The following is an 18967-nucleotide window of genomic DNA, read 5'->3' on the forward strand; positions in this document are numbered from 1 at the left end:
TAATCTTGCAATTCTGAAACAGTAAATAATAAGTCATCTTCTTTTGTTTAAACCCAGATGTAGTCAATTCAATCATGTTTTCAAGCAACACTGCCAAAATAAACCAGATTCATATGCAGAGTAAAACTGTTCATTGGCTAGATCACTGTTAGACATTAACACAAAATCTGTAAGACAACAATAAATATTTTAAAGATTAAGACAGGAGAGATTTAACATGCAAAACCATTCTTCAGAAAACACCTAATCTAGACAATTTCAAGTGTGTGTAAAAATCCCTGTGCCTTATTAATAAGCAAAGAGGCAAACATAGAAGGACCATTTTTATCTTGTTTTTAAGCACTAAACTAGCCATCATACTCTACTACTCCAACAGAACTCTTCTGTTTCTGTCTCAATCCTTTCTTTTTCTAGAGGATATTTTAAACACCTAGGTCAAGTCGATCTGTATTAGTTTATATGATATTTCAATATATATTCAATTTTCAATACTGTACCACAGTAATTCCTGAAGAGCATCTCATGTACTTTTCCCAACATTTCCCTTTTCTTTCCTTTAATGCAGCGTCTCTCTTCCTTATGCTACTCTTCATCCATTACTCTTGGCTTCCGACTCTTCTATGCTTCAAAACAGGGCTCAGCTTTTATAGCTGTCAGCAGCCCACCAATTATTTCTTAGGATCAGCAGACTATCAGATTAACACAATCTATCTACATCTAAATGCTTTTGGCATCACAGCTTCCACCTGTGACATGAGATGCTTCAGGTTTGTTTTCTGAAAGCCTAACCTAAAAATTATTTCAGTCTCTATCACCTAGTTACTCTTTTGATGACTATGACTTCAAATCTCACTAAAGGCTTTTCAGCTCAATACTTTTATATGAAGAGAGAAATTTTCAGCCCTGCTTTCTACATACCATAGATAGGTTTCCCAAGAACCCTGAAGACTGTGTAAGCCGGGGAGACCTGCCTCCTGTTCCAAGAATGCAGGAAACATCTGGATGCCTTAGTGAGCTTCGGCTGGGTGGAGTAACTACAAATAAGAGGTCAGTAAAAAGAACCTAAAGTGCATGAACAGTGATCATGAAAACAAAACAATTAAACAAACAATAAATAACCTGTCTTTTTTTTAATTTTTAAAATTTATTTAAGTAATCTCTACACCCAAAGTGGGCTCAAACTCATAACCCCAAGATCAAGGGTCACATGCTCTACTGAGTCAGCCAGGTGGCCCCAATAACTTTGTTTTCAATTACATAGATTCTAACCAAGTAAATACTTTAAATATTAACATTTCCGTGATATGAAGATTTAACTTATTTTTCTAAGTTTCAGCTTTTGGTACTACTGAGCTCATCAGGAAAAATTTTTACTGCAAATAGAGATGCTTTCATTAAAACATAACCAAGTGGTTAAAAAAAAAAAAGGACATGACTAAGTCTATGGATTCTTCATATTCTAATTTTATAAAGCATTCTGAAGAGGCCATTTAGTGTACAGGGCATAGGCTTTGAAGTATACAATCACTGCTTGAATTCTGATTCCATTACTTACATATTTACTCAGCCATGCTATCCTTACTGAATAGTTTGTCCAAGTCTCACTTTGTTTTGTCAAAATAGAGATAATAATTATGTTACAGTGACTGTGTATTTATGTACAGTACCTTGTACATGATAAGAGTTCAACAAATAGTAACTTGTAGTCATTATTATTTGTTCTTAATTATTGATATTGTAACCAAAGATTACATTTATTATGTGTATTGTTCAGTCTTAACCTACAGCTACCATCATTATTATTAAATGCTTTAAAGGCAAAAAAATCTTACAAGGTGGTCGAAATGAACTGGGAGTCCGAGGGATAACCTGGTTTCTTGGTGTAGTAGTAGCAAAAATTTCATCTTGGGATGGCCGAACTATAGGAAGCATTAAGAAAAGTTTTCCACATAGAAAAGATACCACTAAAGATCAAATTAACCATATTTACACTACATAAAATATGTGAATACATATTTTTTATAGCTACCATTTTGTCTACGCAAAGAGTAAATAACTCCCTCTACCATTTAATTTTGCAGATATCAGTCTTGGATTACTTACTACACATGGTCCTTACATTTCTAATTTAAAAAAAGGATATCTAATCTCAGCAGAAGCTACAATATGATAGTAAAACAGAACGTCCTATTTTCAGGGTAACACAAATCTTAATCTCCCTGAATTTCAGCATTTACCAAACATATCTGGGAACTTAAAAAATTTAATTCCACAGCATTTTATTGTAATAGCAAGTTTTAGTATATCTCATAAAAAGAAAATTCTATAATCCTGATTCCAAGCATATGACAACTTGTATAACAACACTTACAATGAAAAGGATACTTAAAACTCTTTTTTGAGCACTCTGTTTCCGTGCAGTCCGAGTCACCTCTGCCTCCCGGATCACAGGGGATGACATCTCGCCATAGCCACTCCTTTAAAATAGTGTCATTAAATTCATGTGAATGTAGCATTTGCAAAGAACTTTATCATGACTGGAGCAAAGGACCCTGGGTCACTCAAGGTACAGATCATCCTAGGAGCCAAGTCTTTGATCTTTTGGTTGACAGTGCTGTTTCCAAATCTTGGTTATCCTTCAAAGTCCCTCCCAAATTCTTCCTGCACAGGCATCTTTGAGTTTCTAGTAATCACTATATTTGCCTATGGAATGATTTCAACACTAGGAATCTATAACACCGTTTCACATAATTGCTTCAGGAAGGCAGGTATTTCCTCTGTTAATTTGAGGAGTTCCCTAAAACTGCAGGAACTATCTCTTAAAAGGATCTTCTGTAGTTTCCAAAATGTTTCAAACCAGAGGTACTATGAAAAATTCTGTTGTTTGGACTGGCATGACGGCTAAGTAAAAAAGAATTCTAGTAACTTGGAGAGAAATGATCCTTCAAGTTGTTTTTCCGCAGAGTACACTAATGGTGTCTCTTGTCTCAGTACTATTGCAGTCACAGTGCCCATGATCTCCCACCATTCTCAGTCCAAGGTCTAGAACATAAATTATGTGAATTAAAAGACCTGTATTTTGAGACAAGAATCTAATATGCTTTTCCTCCACTTAAAACCTTTGGTAGCTCTGAAGCCTACGGAATCTCTCTAGCTTACAGAATCAAGTCCAAATTTCCTTTGCTTTTTACAGCCTAACCCTAACTTACCAGTTCAGCCTTATATTCAGCAACAAACATCCCCACACAAACACATATTGCATATGACCATTAGACTACACAGCACATTCCTTTTCATATTCTTGCACCCTGTACACATGTTGTTTCTTCTACAGAGGCCTACGTTTGCCCCCTTGATCCACCCAGTGAACACTTAACTCACCAGAAAGAGCCACCTGGAGTCTGGAGACACATTGATCCAGGTTGGCAACTTGGTTCTTCTATTTATTAGCTTCCTAACTGTGACCAAGTTCTTAAGCTCTTTTAGCCCCAGTGTCATCTATGAAAAGAGGATCATAGTACCTTTCCTCAAAGATGGGAAAATTAAATTAGCTAGTAATATATTGAAAGCGTTTAAGGTACTCAGTGTTGGCTACTATTATTCAGACTAACTAGAAAGTTACTTCCTTTGAGAATTCTTCCTGCTACTTCCCGTGGCAGGTAGACTTAACCGCATCCTCATTTTCTATTCTCATAGAACAGTCAAAACACATCACTTTGCAACACTCGGATGCCTCCTCCACTACACAACCAATTCCCCGTGGCCAAGAACACAGAAAAACTCACCTATGTCGTACGTGGCTAACATAGTGTCAAGGTCATTGAAAAAATTCAATTCAGTAACTCTGATGCTGGAACTTGGAATCAGAAAGTCTGAGTTGAGAACCCAGTTCCGTCACTGACTGGCTTTGTGATCTCGGGCAGGTCACTCAGCATCTCGAATGCCGGGCCACGTCCTATCCCGCCCACCCGAGGAGCGAAAAATGCACGAAAACACAAAACAGATGGCCGAGCTGCCCTGAGACGGTCATTACCGTCTATATCCACCCCGACCCAAGCGGCCTTTCCTCCACCATCTACAGTGACCCCCAGTCCGGGTAAGGAGTCCTAAGGCAAAACCCGGGCCCTCCACGGCTTCCTCTGAGAGTTGGGTTTCGCCTATTTCGTTCCACCAACAAGCAGGAGGGGCAAGTCTCCGAGCTTAGACAGTACCACCTGAACTGACCTGTCCATTGCCGCAGCCTTCTTCAACGAGAACCTCGCAAACTCCACTCCAGTTTAATCAACCCGCTTCAGCCTTCCCGCTTTCCGGAAGCAAACCCTTTGACCCGGAAGCATGTCCTAGAAAAGCCGCCCTAGAGGAAAAGAGGACGGAGGGAAGAAATAGCTTTCTCTTCCAGCGCACGCGCAACCACTTCCGCCTACAGCCGCAGGTCCGTCCTGCGCAGGCGCGAAGGCTGTGGAAGAGCGTAAAGGCGCCAGGCTGGGCGGGGCAGGGGGCGGTGCCTGAGGGGGTCCGGCGCGGAGGCTGGGCGGCCACTTTGCTTGACGGGTATTTGCCGGTGTGGTCCAAGCGCCAGGTTATCCTAAAGGGAAACTTGAAATATGTTGACAGTCTAGGGAAATGTGTGCAATCATTTCCTGGTATTCTTAGTAAGAAGGAACCGTGGACTGGGAATTCAGACGTGCAGACTCTGCCCTCCACCTCAGGGGTCCCTGTCAGTCTCGCTGTACTCACCTTGTTTGAATTGTAATGTAAATCCCCTACAGTTCTTGAAATTCTTTCCCATAACGCTTATTTTTTACTTGATATTTTTCCCTATTGAGGAGAAAAGGGTCAGCTGTCCTAAAAAGCATAAAGAGTGATATGTAAGTGATGAATCACTAAATTCTACTCCTGAAACTAATAGTACAGCATACTGCAATTAACTTAAATTTAAATAAAAATTTGAAATAAACATACAAAAAAAGGATAAAGGGTGATGGTATTGCCCTCTATTTCAAAGTACCCCTATAGGCAAAAGTAGTATATTCTGGCCCTGAAGGAATAAGTCCAAGTTTTGCCTTACCTGTTTATATTCTGCTGCAATCCTAGGTAGTGTACTGGAAGGCCTCTTATACTGGATTCCCACTAAAATCACATGACATTTTTGGGGAAAAAAGTGAATTTGGGCTCTAGGCTTGCACCATTACCCCCTCATAGAGGTAGAATAGAGGTAACACCATCAGAGTTATCGCAAAGATAAACGAGATGCCAAATGTATGCTTCACATAGTAGTCCTCAAATTCTCCTCTTTCAGAAACAAACCATAAGAGACTCTTAACAATAGAGAACAAACTGAGGGTTGCTGGAGGGAGGTGAGTGGGGGATGGGCCAGATGGTTGATGAGTATTAAAGAGAGCACTTGTTGTGATGAGCACTGGGTATTGTATGTAAGTGGTGAATCACCTAACTCTACTCCAGAAACCGATCTTGCACTATGTTCACTAACTAAAATTTAAATTTAAAAAAGTCTCCTCTTTTAATAACCTATTTGATGAGTCCAGCTCTTGTGCCCTCTCACTCTTCTTGTCTCCTAATATTCCTGTACAAAAGTGCACCTGTTCTTTTATAGAAAGTGAAATCTGGTCCTAATGATTTTGTAGTGCTAGAGCAAATTTATTCACAGTGTGAGCCAGTGGTTCAGATTCTTGCCATGTGTCCCCTGGAAATTGAATTCCAATGTGTTCTATTCATATAATGTATTTGAAGTGACTGACCATAAGACATACAATAAGAAGGAAAAGCAGTTTGGGCAAAGGATTAGCCCAATGTTCAGTTCATAGGCAAAGAGAAAATGCTTGTTGAAGAGTGCAGGGAGGGTTTTGGACACACTTAATTAGTAGGCATGAACATCATACTACCCCCAAAATATTTGAAAATATATTCACTTGATTACCTGCTTTAAAACTATTGGGAATAGGGGTGCCTGGGTGGCCCAGTGGGTTAAGCCTCTGCCTTCGGCTCAGGTCATGATCTCAGGATCCTGGGATCGAGCTCCTCGTTGGGCAGGGAGCTTTCCCCTCTCTTGCTCTGCCTGCTTCTCTACCTACTTGTGATCTCTGTCAAATCAATAAATAAAATCTTTTAAAAAAGTACTTTAAAACTATTTGGAATAAGCTCCCTGTGTGGTGCATATTGTATATATTCTAGCTTTACTTTTAGAGATCCTGATTTCAATGATAGAAATTCACTATTGTTAACTTAAGCAAAAGGGAATTTACTAGAAGCCTATCAGAAACTCACAGAATTGTTAAGAAGCTGGAGAAAAGGCTTGGGAACAGCTGCACAGGAGCTAAAGACCAAGAAACAGCAATCCCAAGAGCACTCAGACCCAAACTGTCTGATCTGGAGCACTCTTTCCTCTCCCTTACCCCCAACAGTTGAGGAAGAAAAACATGACTTGTTTATCCCCTCCCCAACTTTTAATTTTGAAAACTTTCAAACCAACGTTAAAGCTGAAAAACAGCACAATAGGTGTCAATACAATTTGGAAAGATGTTAGGGTTCAAAGCCGACGTCCAAGAAAGAATTCTTGAGACATCTCTGGTGCAAAAAGGTGGTTTTATTAAAGCACAGGGACAGAACCCACAGGCAGAAAAAGCTGCACTGGGGTTGTGAGGAGGGAATGATTAGATAGTTTCAAGTTGGGAAGGGGTTAGGGATAGCACAAGCCTCCAACGTATTTTGGAAACAAGGTTTCTAGCACCCTGAGGGGGCTAGCTATGTTAGGAAAGGTCACTTAATCATTCTCTAGTGGACCAAGTGCTTGGAGAATGATTCCTAAGATGTATCTTGTTAGGGGGGGGTGCAGTGTAAAGATAAAGGAATGTTCCAAAGGAATTTTTATAAAGTAGACTTACAGGATCCTGGGGGGAGGGGAGGTCAAGCTAAGATTGCCTTTTGCCCTTAGCAAAATATTAACATTGAAGCAGCTGAGTCCCTAGGGGAATGTCACTCTGCCTGTTTCAAGGACTTGTCTGATGCTTAACTGACTGAGCCACCTAGGCGACCCCGGGGGTTAATATATTCTGTACCTATAATCATTTAGGTTTACTAAATTACTAACATTTCCTCACAATTGCTTGCTCTTTTTATTTTTTGCCTGAACCATTTGAACGTTAGTTGTAGACATCTTGACACTTCACCCCTAAGTGCTTCAGAAGGCATCTCCTGAATCAAGAACAAGACATTCTTCTACCTAATACAGTAAACACTCAGAACATCTAACATTGACAGAAAACTATAATTAACATATTCAGTTTCCTCCATTGTCTCAATAATGCTATTAAGAACAGCCCTCCTCCCAAACAGGATCAAATGGAGGATTAGGCATAGTTGTCCACTTTGTTCTACTTTCATTTAGAATAGTCTTCCAGAATCTCAGACCAAGTTTGCAGGATATTCCTCCATTTGGATTTGCCCCATTATTTTCTCATGATAAGCATTTAAAAGAAAAATTTTTTTGGAAGGACAAGGTGCAGGAATACTACATTGGTATTGTTGAGTGTTTCTTACGATCGCATCAGATGGCACGTGAGGTCAGTTTGCCTCTGTTGCATAATCTGCCTGACTTCTTTCCTTCCTCAGAAGAAAGCATTCTTACACCTGGTTCTTCTTTCTGGCTGTCGTCTTTTCAGTCTTTCCCTTCTCAGCTCAATTTCTCTTTTGGTAAATTGTAAGCAGCTGGTTAGTGGTTTTCTTACTCTGAATCCATGTGACTTCTACCTGAGTGTCACATCCCAGCTCCACCACTTCCTAGCGATGTCATGTTGAGTGCAAGCACATGCCTCAGTTTTTCCTTTTGGGTGTAATAATAGCGCTAGATCATAAGGTTGTTATAAAAATGTAATGAGTTAATATGTGTAAAGCCTTAGAACAGCACTAGGCATTATAATATGTATGGCATATTATATATGTCCAAAAATGATCTTATTCTTGCTCTAATAATAATTACCAGTTCATTTGGCAACATCAAACTCAAGACATAGTGATAGAGGCATTAGCAACATGGATTGAATTGGACCAGTCCTGATCCTGTTTCTTCTGTGATGTTGTAGTAACAGCAGAAGCGTTTTTCCCTGTCTAGATCAAGAGCTCAAAATAATTAACTTCATACTGAATAATATAAATTTGACTGTTAAGTCTCCTTTTGTTCTCCACAGAAAGCAGTTCAGGGGATCTAATCCTGAAGAAGCCTTTACTCATCCATTCACAATTTTTTATTAAATGTCTACTATGTACTGGGCACTGTGCTTGCACCTGGAAGATATACATTGGGGGGAAAAGGAACATTCACTCATTTAAAAAAAAATCATGTAAGGTTACCTACTCAAACGTAGTTATTTGGTCATAACATGGACAACATAAATATTCTAAATTACTATTGTAGTTACCAAATAAAATCTGGTTATTATTTTCTTAAAATACTCTTACTGGGGTGTCTGGGTGGCTCAGTTGGTTAAGCGATGGCCTTCAGCTCAGATCACGATCCTGGAGTTCCAGGATCAAGTCTTGTGGTGTGGCGGGCTCCCTGCTCAACGGGGAGTCTGCTTCTCCCTCTGCTTCTCCCTCCCCCTTTCCTGTTCTCTTTCTTTCTCTCTCAAATAAATAAAATCTTTAAAAAATAAAATAAAATACTCTTACTTAAAACCTATTATGAAGTTAAACTATTCCATATTACAAATTGATATTGGTGCTTGGTTGTCAATATTTTATTCTTTTTTCCCCCTTCACATCAACCAGCTCTTTATTTATTAAAAATTCTTGTAACATAGGGGCATCTGGGTGGCTCAGTTAGTTAAGCGTCTGCCTTTGGCTCAGGTCATGATCCCGGGGTCCTAGAATTGAGCCCCACACCCTGCTCTGTAGGGAGTCTGCTTCTCCCTCTCCCCTTGCTCATGCTCTCTCTCTTTCTCAAATAAATAGAATCTTTTAAAAAATTATGGTAACATATATATAATATATAATATTTTAGCCATTTTTAAGTGTGCTATTCAGTGGCATTAAGTATATTCATTGTTGCGCAAGGCAATGTTTAGTATATATATACCAAAATAAGCTCTAAATAATGTTTTATTTAATTAGTCTCTCTGCTCAAAATGTATCAGATCTCAGTAAGTAGAATGAAATTCTGACCAACATTTTATGCATAAGCAGTAGAGATATTACAAAGTAGTTAAAACATCAATGTTGTGAAGCAGAACAGAGCTTTGCTGCAAGATACAAAGTTGGTTCAGATCAGGAAGCAAAAAAAGATGGAATAAAATGTTAAATTAAGGGGCGCCTGGGTGGCTCAGTGGGTTAAAGCCTCTGCCTTCGGCTCAGGTCATGATCCCAGGGTCCTGGGATCGAGCCCCGCATCGGGCTCTCTGCTCGGCAGGGAGCCTGCTTCCTCTCTCTCTCTGCCTACTTGTGATCTCTGTCAAATAAATAAATAAAATCTTAAAAAATGTTAAATTATAAAAAAGAAGTTCATAAGTCAGGGAGAAAAAAATAAGTGTGAGGTATAAACTGTGTGCGCTCGAAGATTCAGATGTGTTCTTTGAACTTCATGTATAGGAGAAAAACTAATAGAAAAACAATGAGACACTGATAGGATTCTAGACAAGGATGTGGTTGTGGTAATAATAACGGGAAGCTATTGACTGAGTACATTATGTCTTTTCAGATATGATTTTTTTTCTCTTTTTCTTTTTTCTTTTTCTTTTTTTTGCAGGGGGAAGGGTGATGCTGTCTGGTTTGAAGAAAAATGCTTTACTCCAAGATCAAGCAGGGTCAAAGTTTAAATGTTGAGCCTGCTTGACATTGATCTTTCTTCCCAACAGAGCAGTGTAGCGGGTAGGATCTTGGTCAGTACACATTCAATGAGTTATTTCACCTCTCTATGAGTCAGTTTCCTCTTCCGTAAAATTGAGAAAATGAGTATTATCCTTAACAGTTTGTATTGGTAATTAGATGATATTCACATTGCAATTTGAGAGGTGGTACAGGACACAAAAACTCCTTGGGTTGAATCCTGGCTCCCCTGTCAACTTGGTGGAGCCTTGGATAAATTATGTCTATGCTTCTGTATAACAGATTGGACAGATTTATTGTGTGGATTAAATCAGTTTACATATATAAATTGCTTAGAACAGTCCTGGTATATAATATCCAGTCAATAAACATTGGCTAATATTATCACGCAGCACATACAGCAAGCATTCAATAGAAATGCTGGCTCTTTTGTTCAGCACCGAGAAGGTAGGGAGCACATCTGCTTTTTTCACCTCTACCTTTTGTCATTTAGTACGTGCTCAAATTTTTCTTGAATGAGTGGGTCATTTCCAATCAATACAATTGATTCAATTCCTCAAAAAATATTCAAGTAAGAGTAACTTTACTTGTATAACCCGATTAAATTTATTTTCATTATATTATAGTCTATCATAGATAGATACTTCACGGTACTGTCTACCACTTCAAAAGATTTCTTTATCATCTAAATCTTGTGAAGCTTAAAAACAGGAAGAACCCTTGAATAATTTATGTGTTACAGCTTCTCTTACTCTTTTAAATTGTGTTCAATCTGAGGAGCAAGTAGAATGATGAAATGTGAAACTTTGTAGCTTTGAGTTACTCTTTTATTGCTGAATTGTGATTTAAACATCGATGTCTGGAGATTTTTAACATAAAATCATAAATATATTATTGCTTCTTAGAATTCTAACAGTAAGGGTTAGCTCAATATAGGTTTCATTGTGGTTTGGGCTTCTAGGATCTTAAGCATAGTCAGTGACATTTTCAAGGTAGTGGTGAATTTGCTGACAAAAAGTTTGCCAGACAAATAAATCAATTGCAATGACTCCTCCTTACAGACATCTCAGGCTTCATCAATAGTGGAAATGATCTTGGGAGCAATTGAAAAACTAAAATCGTTATTCCCTGTTGATATAGGACATTCTCCGACTAAACCACAATGCAGTTTATGCATTTTACTTTGCTGTTTTCTCATACTTCTCTGCTTGGCATAGAAATCCTGTAAATCAAACACATTTGTGTTTCTGAAGAATGATTTATTAGGGCCCTGGAGAGAGCATTGCTTTGTTCTGTTTTCTCTAAATAGCACGATTTACACTCTGTTTAGTTTTATTATGAAAAGAAGGTAGCTAGCATGAACCTTACCCATAAATTCAACTGGGTAAGAAAAGTCACATTAAATTGTTTTTCTTATATGGTATTAGTTCTGACTGAGCCCTCATCCTGCCTGGCTTAGTGGGTTGAAGGCAGGAAATTCAATCTCACACATCACGGGTGTTCTCTCCTCTTTTCTGGGGTTTGCACAAGAGTCCAGGGAGCGGCTTCTATAAAGCTGAGAACACGGATAAGGGCATTTAGCCTTCCGTCCAGTTTCCCTAGTGCAGGTCATTGTCCAGACCTCAGTGTGTTGGCTGAATATGGGAGGCATGTGCTGAGTGAGATGGAGATACAGAGTGAGACGGAAGAGGGCAGGGTGGGGGAAGGAATACAGAGGGAACGAACACACATTATGATCTGACTAAATGATAGACTTTAAGAAACACTGTAACAAATAGTTAAAAATTTGAATAGGCAGTTTACCAAATATGTACCATTATCTTTCTTTATAAAGAAACATTTTTCTAATTTAGAGAATCTATCAAAATATATCATTCAGAGGATGCATTATGCATCCATAACATTATGAATTTATTCTTTTTTTTTTTTTTCCTAGAGCGGGGAGAGCAGAGGGAAAGGATGAGAGAGAATCCCAAGCAGGGTCCACACCCAGAATCTGGAGCTCAGTCTCAGGACCCTGAGATCCTGACTTGGGGCAAAATCAAGAGTCAGCCGGTTAACTGAGCCACCCAGGTGCCCTGCTATGAGTCATTCTTCAGCAACAAGGTTTTCAAGGTGCTATTTTAATGATCAAAAACATAGTGTATCTGGTTTGTAAATCAAGAGCAGGAGTTGACTTTAAAAATACTCCGAATGTATTTTGAGCTACAAATATATTGACATATAAGAACAAACTACGCAGGTTCTATGAATAGAAGTGCATTTAAAAGCATAAAATGATAGACTGTAAGTATTAGCAGTGCACTATAATGCAAGAAAAAGCTGTGTTGGTCTTGAACATTGACCTTGAAACTTGTTTGGAAGTTTTAGTCTGCGCTGCAAAAGGGCATTAGGTAAATCTGTACTTCAAAATCCATCTTGGCTTCCTATTAGCAATTTTAAATGAGTGAGTTTAATCTTTAGGACACTGCTTGCCAGTCTGGGGGTGTACAGCTTCCTTGTCCTTCACAAAATCAACTGAAGTTTGATTTTTGAATTTTTTTTTTTTTTAATTTGAAGTAAGCCATGTAAAAAGGTTGAATTTTTGGTAATAAAAGAAAGCTGAACTCCTTTGACTTTTTTTTTTTTAAGATTTTATTTATTTATTTGACAGACAGAGATCACAAGTAGGCAGAGAGGCAGGCAGAGAGATAGGAAGGGAAGCAGGCTCCCCGCTAAGCAGAGAGTCCAATGCGGGGGCTCCATCCCAGGACCCTGGGATCATGACTTGAGCCGAAGGCAGAGGTTTAACCCACTGAGTCACCCAGGCACCCCTAAACTCCTTTGACTTTTTGAATGATGATTTTTTTCCCCCTGATTTAAGTATGAAGTTATGATGACTTAAAATTTTTTAAAACTTGGGACGCTTGGGTGGCTCAGTCGGTTGAGCCACTGCCTTCGGCTCGGGTCATGATCCCGGAGTCCTGGGATCGAGTCCCGCATCGGGCTCCTTGCTTGGCAGGGAGCCTGCTTCTTTCTCTGCCTCTGCCTGCTTGAGCACTTGTACTCGCTCTCTCTCTGACCAAAAAAACAAACAAAAAAAAAACAACAAAAAAAAAAACCAAAAACCAAAAACCAAAAACAACAAAAAACTTTAAAAAATGTTTTTTTTAAACTTATTTTTACTTAATGATAGCATAATACCATTCAAAAGTCACTCATATTACTACTGCTCTGCACAGTGATTTTTATTATTGCACATAATCCCTACATGTTTACATTCATATTTTATACCTAATAATGACATTCATATAGCTTTTAAAATTTATATTCCAGAAACTGTTATTTACCTGCTACTGACAGTGAGGATGCCCTATATCTTTGTGTTCCTGTTTTTTCTTTTCCTTACTCATGTATTTTTGCTTTTTTTCTCCCACCTACTGAGACCCCCCTAACTTCCTCACCTCTTCCTCCTAGGTAACTGTGTTAACAACCGGGTATGTATCTTTCAGTACCTTGCTTTGTCCACTTTCGATACCTCATAGAAATCCCTCTAAGACAACCATTAAACATCACACTCATTTTGTTGTGTGAAATACTGCATAATGTTCTATGTTATGCCTGAAACATAAACTATTTGATTATTCTTCGCTGATGATGTCATTCACCCTGTCTCTCTTTTTTCTTCAGCAGTGTGTGGTAGTAGTCTTGTGTATATACCCTTTCACATTTTTGTTGTAGCTATCAGGAACAGGATAGCTGGGTCAAATATACCTGCTTCCAATTTTAACAGATATTAGCAGATAGCAAATTAAAATTTTGGTTTACCCAAGGGCTCTACAATGCACATTGCCATCAGCAATATAGGATTCCTCTCTTGTTCTCTCAACTCCTTTCTGAAACTAGAGTGTTAGCTCTAGTGAGCTCTAGTGAATTTGGCCCATATGTTGGGTTCTTTGGTACTTTCCTTTGCACTTCTCTGCTCTAGTTGAAGCATTTGTATTTTTATGTTTATGCGCTATTTGGATTTATTTGCTCTTCTCTGAATTGCCTGATAATATTTCATCCAGTTTTCCTTTGGATTGTTTCTTCACAATTTCTAAGAACTTCATATTCTATATTTTCCCAAATCTGCTTTGTATATTTTGCCAAGCAAATTGTATATATGTACATATATTCTTTAGGTATATAGAAATAGATATTTTTAATTTTATAATAATTTAAATATATAAAATATTTTTTTTAAAGATTTTATTTATTTATTTGACAGAGAGAGATCACAAGTAGATGGAGAGGCAGGCAGAGAGAGAGAGAGAGAGAGAGGGAAGCAAGCTCCCTGCTGAGCAGAGAGCCCGACGCGGGACTCGATCCCAGGACCCTGAGATCATGACCTGAGCCGAAGGCAGCGGCCCAACCCACTGAGCCACCCAGGCGCCCCTAAATATATAAAATATTTTAATTTTAAAATAGTTTTCTTGAATTGACTAAAAGGTCTTCTTTATCTCTAGACTACACGTCTAGTCTCTTAGATTTTCTTCTAAGATTTTTGTTTTACTCTACAGCTTGAAAAATTTTAAAACATCTGAAGTTTGTTTTATATAGGGGTTGAACTTTTATTTTCTTCAGATGGATAGCTAGTTGTGACAGCATCATTTATTGACATTAAAATATTAATTTGGGGGAATTGATTATTTTATGATATTGTCTTCCCGTTCAAGAATATAGTATTTGTTCAGAACTTGATTTATGTCCTTTATTAGGACTTTATAATAGCTCTTCCTTATTAGCTTTATTCCTTGAGGGATTTATAGTTTTTGTCATAAATGTTTACCCTCATATCAACTTCCAGGTGGTTACTGTGAATATAGACTAAAGCTATTAATTTTTGGCATACTTATCTTGTATCTAGCCACTTTCTCAAGTTCCTGAATAATTCCAACAGACTTTTTTTGAGCTTTTGAGGTATTCACTTTTTTTTTTTTAAGACTTTAAGTAATCTCTACACCCAACTGGGGCTCAAACTTACAACCCTGAGATCCAAGAGTCACAGGCTCCACCAACTCAGCAAGCCAGGCCCCTTGAGATACTCACTTATAATAATAGCAAAAATAAGTTCATCTTCCAGTGTACAAAATGAACATTTAATTCCACCGATTTAATGTTTCTGTTAGCAGTATTAGGGGACACTAATAACCCCTATTGTATAGCATTGTTTTGAGGACTAAATAAAAACATGTAAAGTGCTTAGAGCAGTGACTGGCATATAATAGGGGACCCAAGGAATGATTATTACTTCCAACATTAGAGTTTGAGTTCTTTTCTTGAGTTCTTCTTCAATCTAAAAAGGTCTCTTTCATGAAACATTATGCCAAAAAACAAGAATTAAAGAATCATTTGCTAGTTTTTCTTGTTCTTCCATCATTCCCCATTTTAATTGGTTTTAGGGAACCTGGGTGACAGCTTTCTTAAACTTTTATTTGTGCTTCTCTCACCTTGACAGAATAGCAGGAAAGGAAAGCAGAGAAATAGCCTATGTATGGAATGGTTCCATAGATTATTATGTAATAACAGGTTAATAATTAAAATATAATTATTACAGTTTTACAGATTATTTTCCTTAGGAAAAGAGGAGTTATAGTCAAACTAGGTTTAAGGCTAGATGTTGAAAAAATATATATATAGAGAGAGTGGTGTTTCAGAGTTTATTTTGTGCAGGTCAAGGAGACCTGCCAATCTTTTGCTACCTAGCATTCATCTTTCTTTTTCAAAGTGAGATAAAGCAGTTGAGCCAATTGTGACCAATTTTACTGCTTCTCTCAGTGCGTTTTATGAGGAACTGAGCTCAAAAAAAAAAAAAGGCTCTTCCTTACGATGTAATAGCCTATGGGGGAGGAACTCTTGGGGAGATGCAGCTCTTCTGCCAGTGGTGGAAGAGGTGGCATTGCAGATTTCCTTCACTTTCCAGGGCTGACATAGTTTGGCATTTTACATCCACCCTGTTTGGATGACTTCCTGAGACTTGTCCTCTTTATCCTCCTTGAACAAGCCTTGGCAGAGGGCCTTGGACAACAAAATCATTAATGCTACATCTGACATTAGCCACACTCTGAGAAGGTGAGAATGCCTTGGCAGTAGGAATATCCTATACTAGTTCAGAGTGGAAAGAGGGGGTAGTGGGTGTCACTTCCTTCGCTGGTGTCATCCTCTATGACAGCACTGGTGGAATGAAATTGGTGTTATGGCAATGGCTAACAACGTTCTCTTTGTTCCTGAAAAAGAAAGAGCTAGCTGTTAGGTGTTTGCTAAATAGTTAATTACCAGCTGGTCCAGCTTCTGCAAGGTGCTCAAAACGTATTTCAGGAATTGATACTGTGTTTTAGTCTAACCATATAGACTCTATTAAGCCTGCCAGTTAAAATCTTTGCTTTACTGAAGTCAGAAAATTCAAAGGAATGAATGAGTGAAATGACAACTTTTTCCAAAATAGTTCCAGTAGAGAATGACTAAATCAACTTCTGGGAACCTTAGGTTTATATCTTAAACATGTAAACCATACAGATGGTCACTGTCTCCTTCTACCATTACTTCAAGTAATTAATGCATAAAACTTATCTGGAGACGGTCCAAATTCAGTTTCGATAAGTGATTACACAGACAGAAACCTCACCCCTAATGTAAGATGTGCTAACAAATTAAAAAAAAAAACCTATTGGACTAAATCCCTAATTTGCTTTAATGTTCAATGTACTTCCTTCTGTTCAACCAAATAAATTTTTGTTATTTAATTCATGCCTGTCCATCACTCCCATTTCTAAAACAAGAAACAACCCCAAAAGTAGTAAATGTTAAATTCAGTGCAGAAGTTGAGTAAAATCTAAATCATGACACTGTTTGCTTTTGGAAGTGCTCCTTTTCTTCTAATACATATCATGTATGTCTGATTAAAGGTGGGGTGAGGTGGAGGGAACATCCTCAAGACTGAAAATGAAAGTAAGGAAATGAAGTTCGTTATTTATATCACTTCTAAATCTAAGTCAGTAGAAGGGGGAAATTTGTCACCACTGAAAAATATAAAATATGTAGACAAGATGTATGCTAACACATAAGTGGATGATAATTCAGTGGGATAATAACAGTAATCCATGGGTACTATGTTGGTTTTGAAATTGTGGAACTAGCCCAGAATAGACCTATTATGGACTTCTGTAAGTCTCATCTGATTCTAGGTTTCCCTCCAAAGAATCTCTACAGAGTAGCTCAAACCTGGGGCTTTTCCTAGGTGGGCTCTCTCAAGGGAGATCCCTAGGCTTGCTGATTCAATTCAGCATGTTTGGGGGTGATCCTAGAGTAGACCCATGCTGGTCTTTGTTACTGTAAAATTAGCAAAACATGCAGTAGGCTGATAATGGCTCCCGGATAATGTCCAAGTCCTAAGCCCTAACCTGGGATGTTATCTTTATTTGAAAAAGGGTCTTTGTGGATGTAATTAAGCACTTAGAGATAACATTTTCCTGGATTACCCAGGGGGGCCCTAAATGCCATCACAAACGTCCTCCAAAGAGAGGAGATACACACAGAGAAGATATGAAGATGGAAGCAGAGTTTGGAATGGTTGTAGCCCAGCACCAAGGAATGCCAGTGGCAAGGAACGGATTCTCTTCTAGAGCTGCTAGGGAGCAAGGCCTTGCTGACACTTTGATTTTGGCCTTTTGGCCTCCAGAAGTGTGAGAAAAAGTTTGTTCATTTAAGCCACCAAACTTGAGGTAATTTGTTACAGTAACCCTACAAACTAATATATACTGTTCAACTAGAATATGAATATCTTTCTAGAGAGCCATAGCAATAGATCAACAACAGGTAAGAGCCCAGTTAGTAAGAGTTTATCTCCCTAACACATTTCGGTGGCTAAAACACCAAAGTGCCTTGTAAGAACATTGAAAGGAACAAAAATGTTTATATTATTGAAAGGTATGGGGAGAAATACTTAAATGGGATGTATATGAAAGACGCCTCTTGCTTTTGGTTTGAATTTGAAAAAAAGCATGTCAACATTGGCTCTGAAACATTTTAGTCACTACACTGACATCCATAGACCTGGTACTAATTAGAGGATGGTATTTCCAAAACCATCCTACTCTCTCCTATTAGTAGTCAATTCCCCACGAAGAAGTAGAGAACATTATCTTGCTCCTTGTGATCAAAGATGCTGTATTCTCAGGCTATGGAAGGCTATTTGCTGCCTTCCCTTTGTAATACCAATCTTTTGCACTCCAACCCTTCTCAATCCCAGCCCACGTAGGCCAGGCTTTCCTATTTTACTTTCTCCATGCTTAATCCTTATGAAAATAAGGATTTTCATGGTTTCATTTGGCTCCTGTATGTCAATGACTCCAAGACTCAACTGTTAAAATCTGCCTCTTCTCAGAATATACTCAGTAAAATTATTCACTTCACATGAAGTTTATCTCACCAAAAAAGTACTTTTGCTCATGCACTAAAAACAATTCCTCGCAGGCGTCTCCATTTTACTGTTACTGGGGCTCAATCCCTTTGGTCCTGTTAATATAATCAAATATTCACTCTTTCCTTCAGTCCTCACATCTAAGTCTTGACCAATTCTCCAGTTATACCTTTAAGAAATTTCTCCAGCGGGGCGCCTGGATGGCTCCATAGGTTAAGCATCTGCCTTCAGCGCAGGTCATGATCCCAGGGTCCTGGGATAGAGTCCTGCCTCAGGCTCCCTGCTCTGTTGGGGAGCCTGCTTCTCCCTCTGCCTGTCCCTCTCGCTCTCTCTCCCTAATAAAGAAAATCTTTTTTTTCCATAAAAATGAAATTTCTTGGGTTTCCCTTCACACCATGGCTCCAACCCTAGTCATTTCATGCTTACAGACCCAAGCAGCCCACAAAATGGCTGGGTTAACTCTGGTTCTACCATTACTCCTCCCAGGGCTATCTTTCACACAATTATTAAATCCGTTGTTGCTTCAGTCATACAACTCCCATTTACAACAGCAGAGTAGCTCCCTGATAATTACCCACTGTATTCTTTACCCCATTGATTGTACTCCATTTCCAGTATGGAAAGATACTAATTTTTTCCTGCCAGCCATATAGTTCTCCATCACTGGTTAATTTGCTCAGAGAATCTAAC

At 38.5% G+C, this 18967-nt stretch overlaps 1 protein-coding gene across 2 annotated transcripts in view; it reads right to left on the reverse strand.

The window, feature by feature from the left end:
* The window catches only part of LOC111142103 (nucleoporin 107), a 49175-nt gene extending 44784 nt beyond the window's left edge, over positions 1–4391 (reverse strand). The window contains exons 1-4 of one of the 2 annotated variants that reach the window (XM_022495059.1): positions 4225–4391; positions 2386–2477; positions 1833–1919; positions 919–1034 (exon numbers count right to left, since the gene is read on the reverse strand). In XM_022495059.1, the coding sequence (XP_022350767.1) occupies positions 919–1034; positions 1833–1919; positions 2386–2477; positions 4225–4232 (303 nt within the window). In that variant the 5' untranslated portion in view covers positions 4233–4391. The remainder of the gene's footprint in view (positions 1–918; positions 1035–1832; positions 1920–2385; positions 2478–4224) is intronic. The other variant, XM_022495060.1, reaches the window with a different exon arrangement.
* Positions 4392–18967: the final 14576 nt, after the last annotated feature.

The sequence above is a fragment of the Enhydra lutris genome, unplaced genomic scaffold, assembly GCF_002288905.1.
Source record: "Enhydra lutris kenyoni isolate GAN:26980312 unplaced genomic scaffold, ASM228890v2 scaffoldscaffold7, whole genome shotgun sequence".
In the NCBI taxonomy this organism is placed as follows: domain Eukaryota; kingdom Metazoa; phylum Chordata; class Mammalia; order Carnivora; family Mustelidae; genus Enhydra; species Enhydra lutris.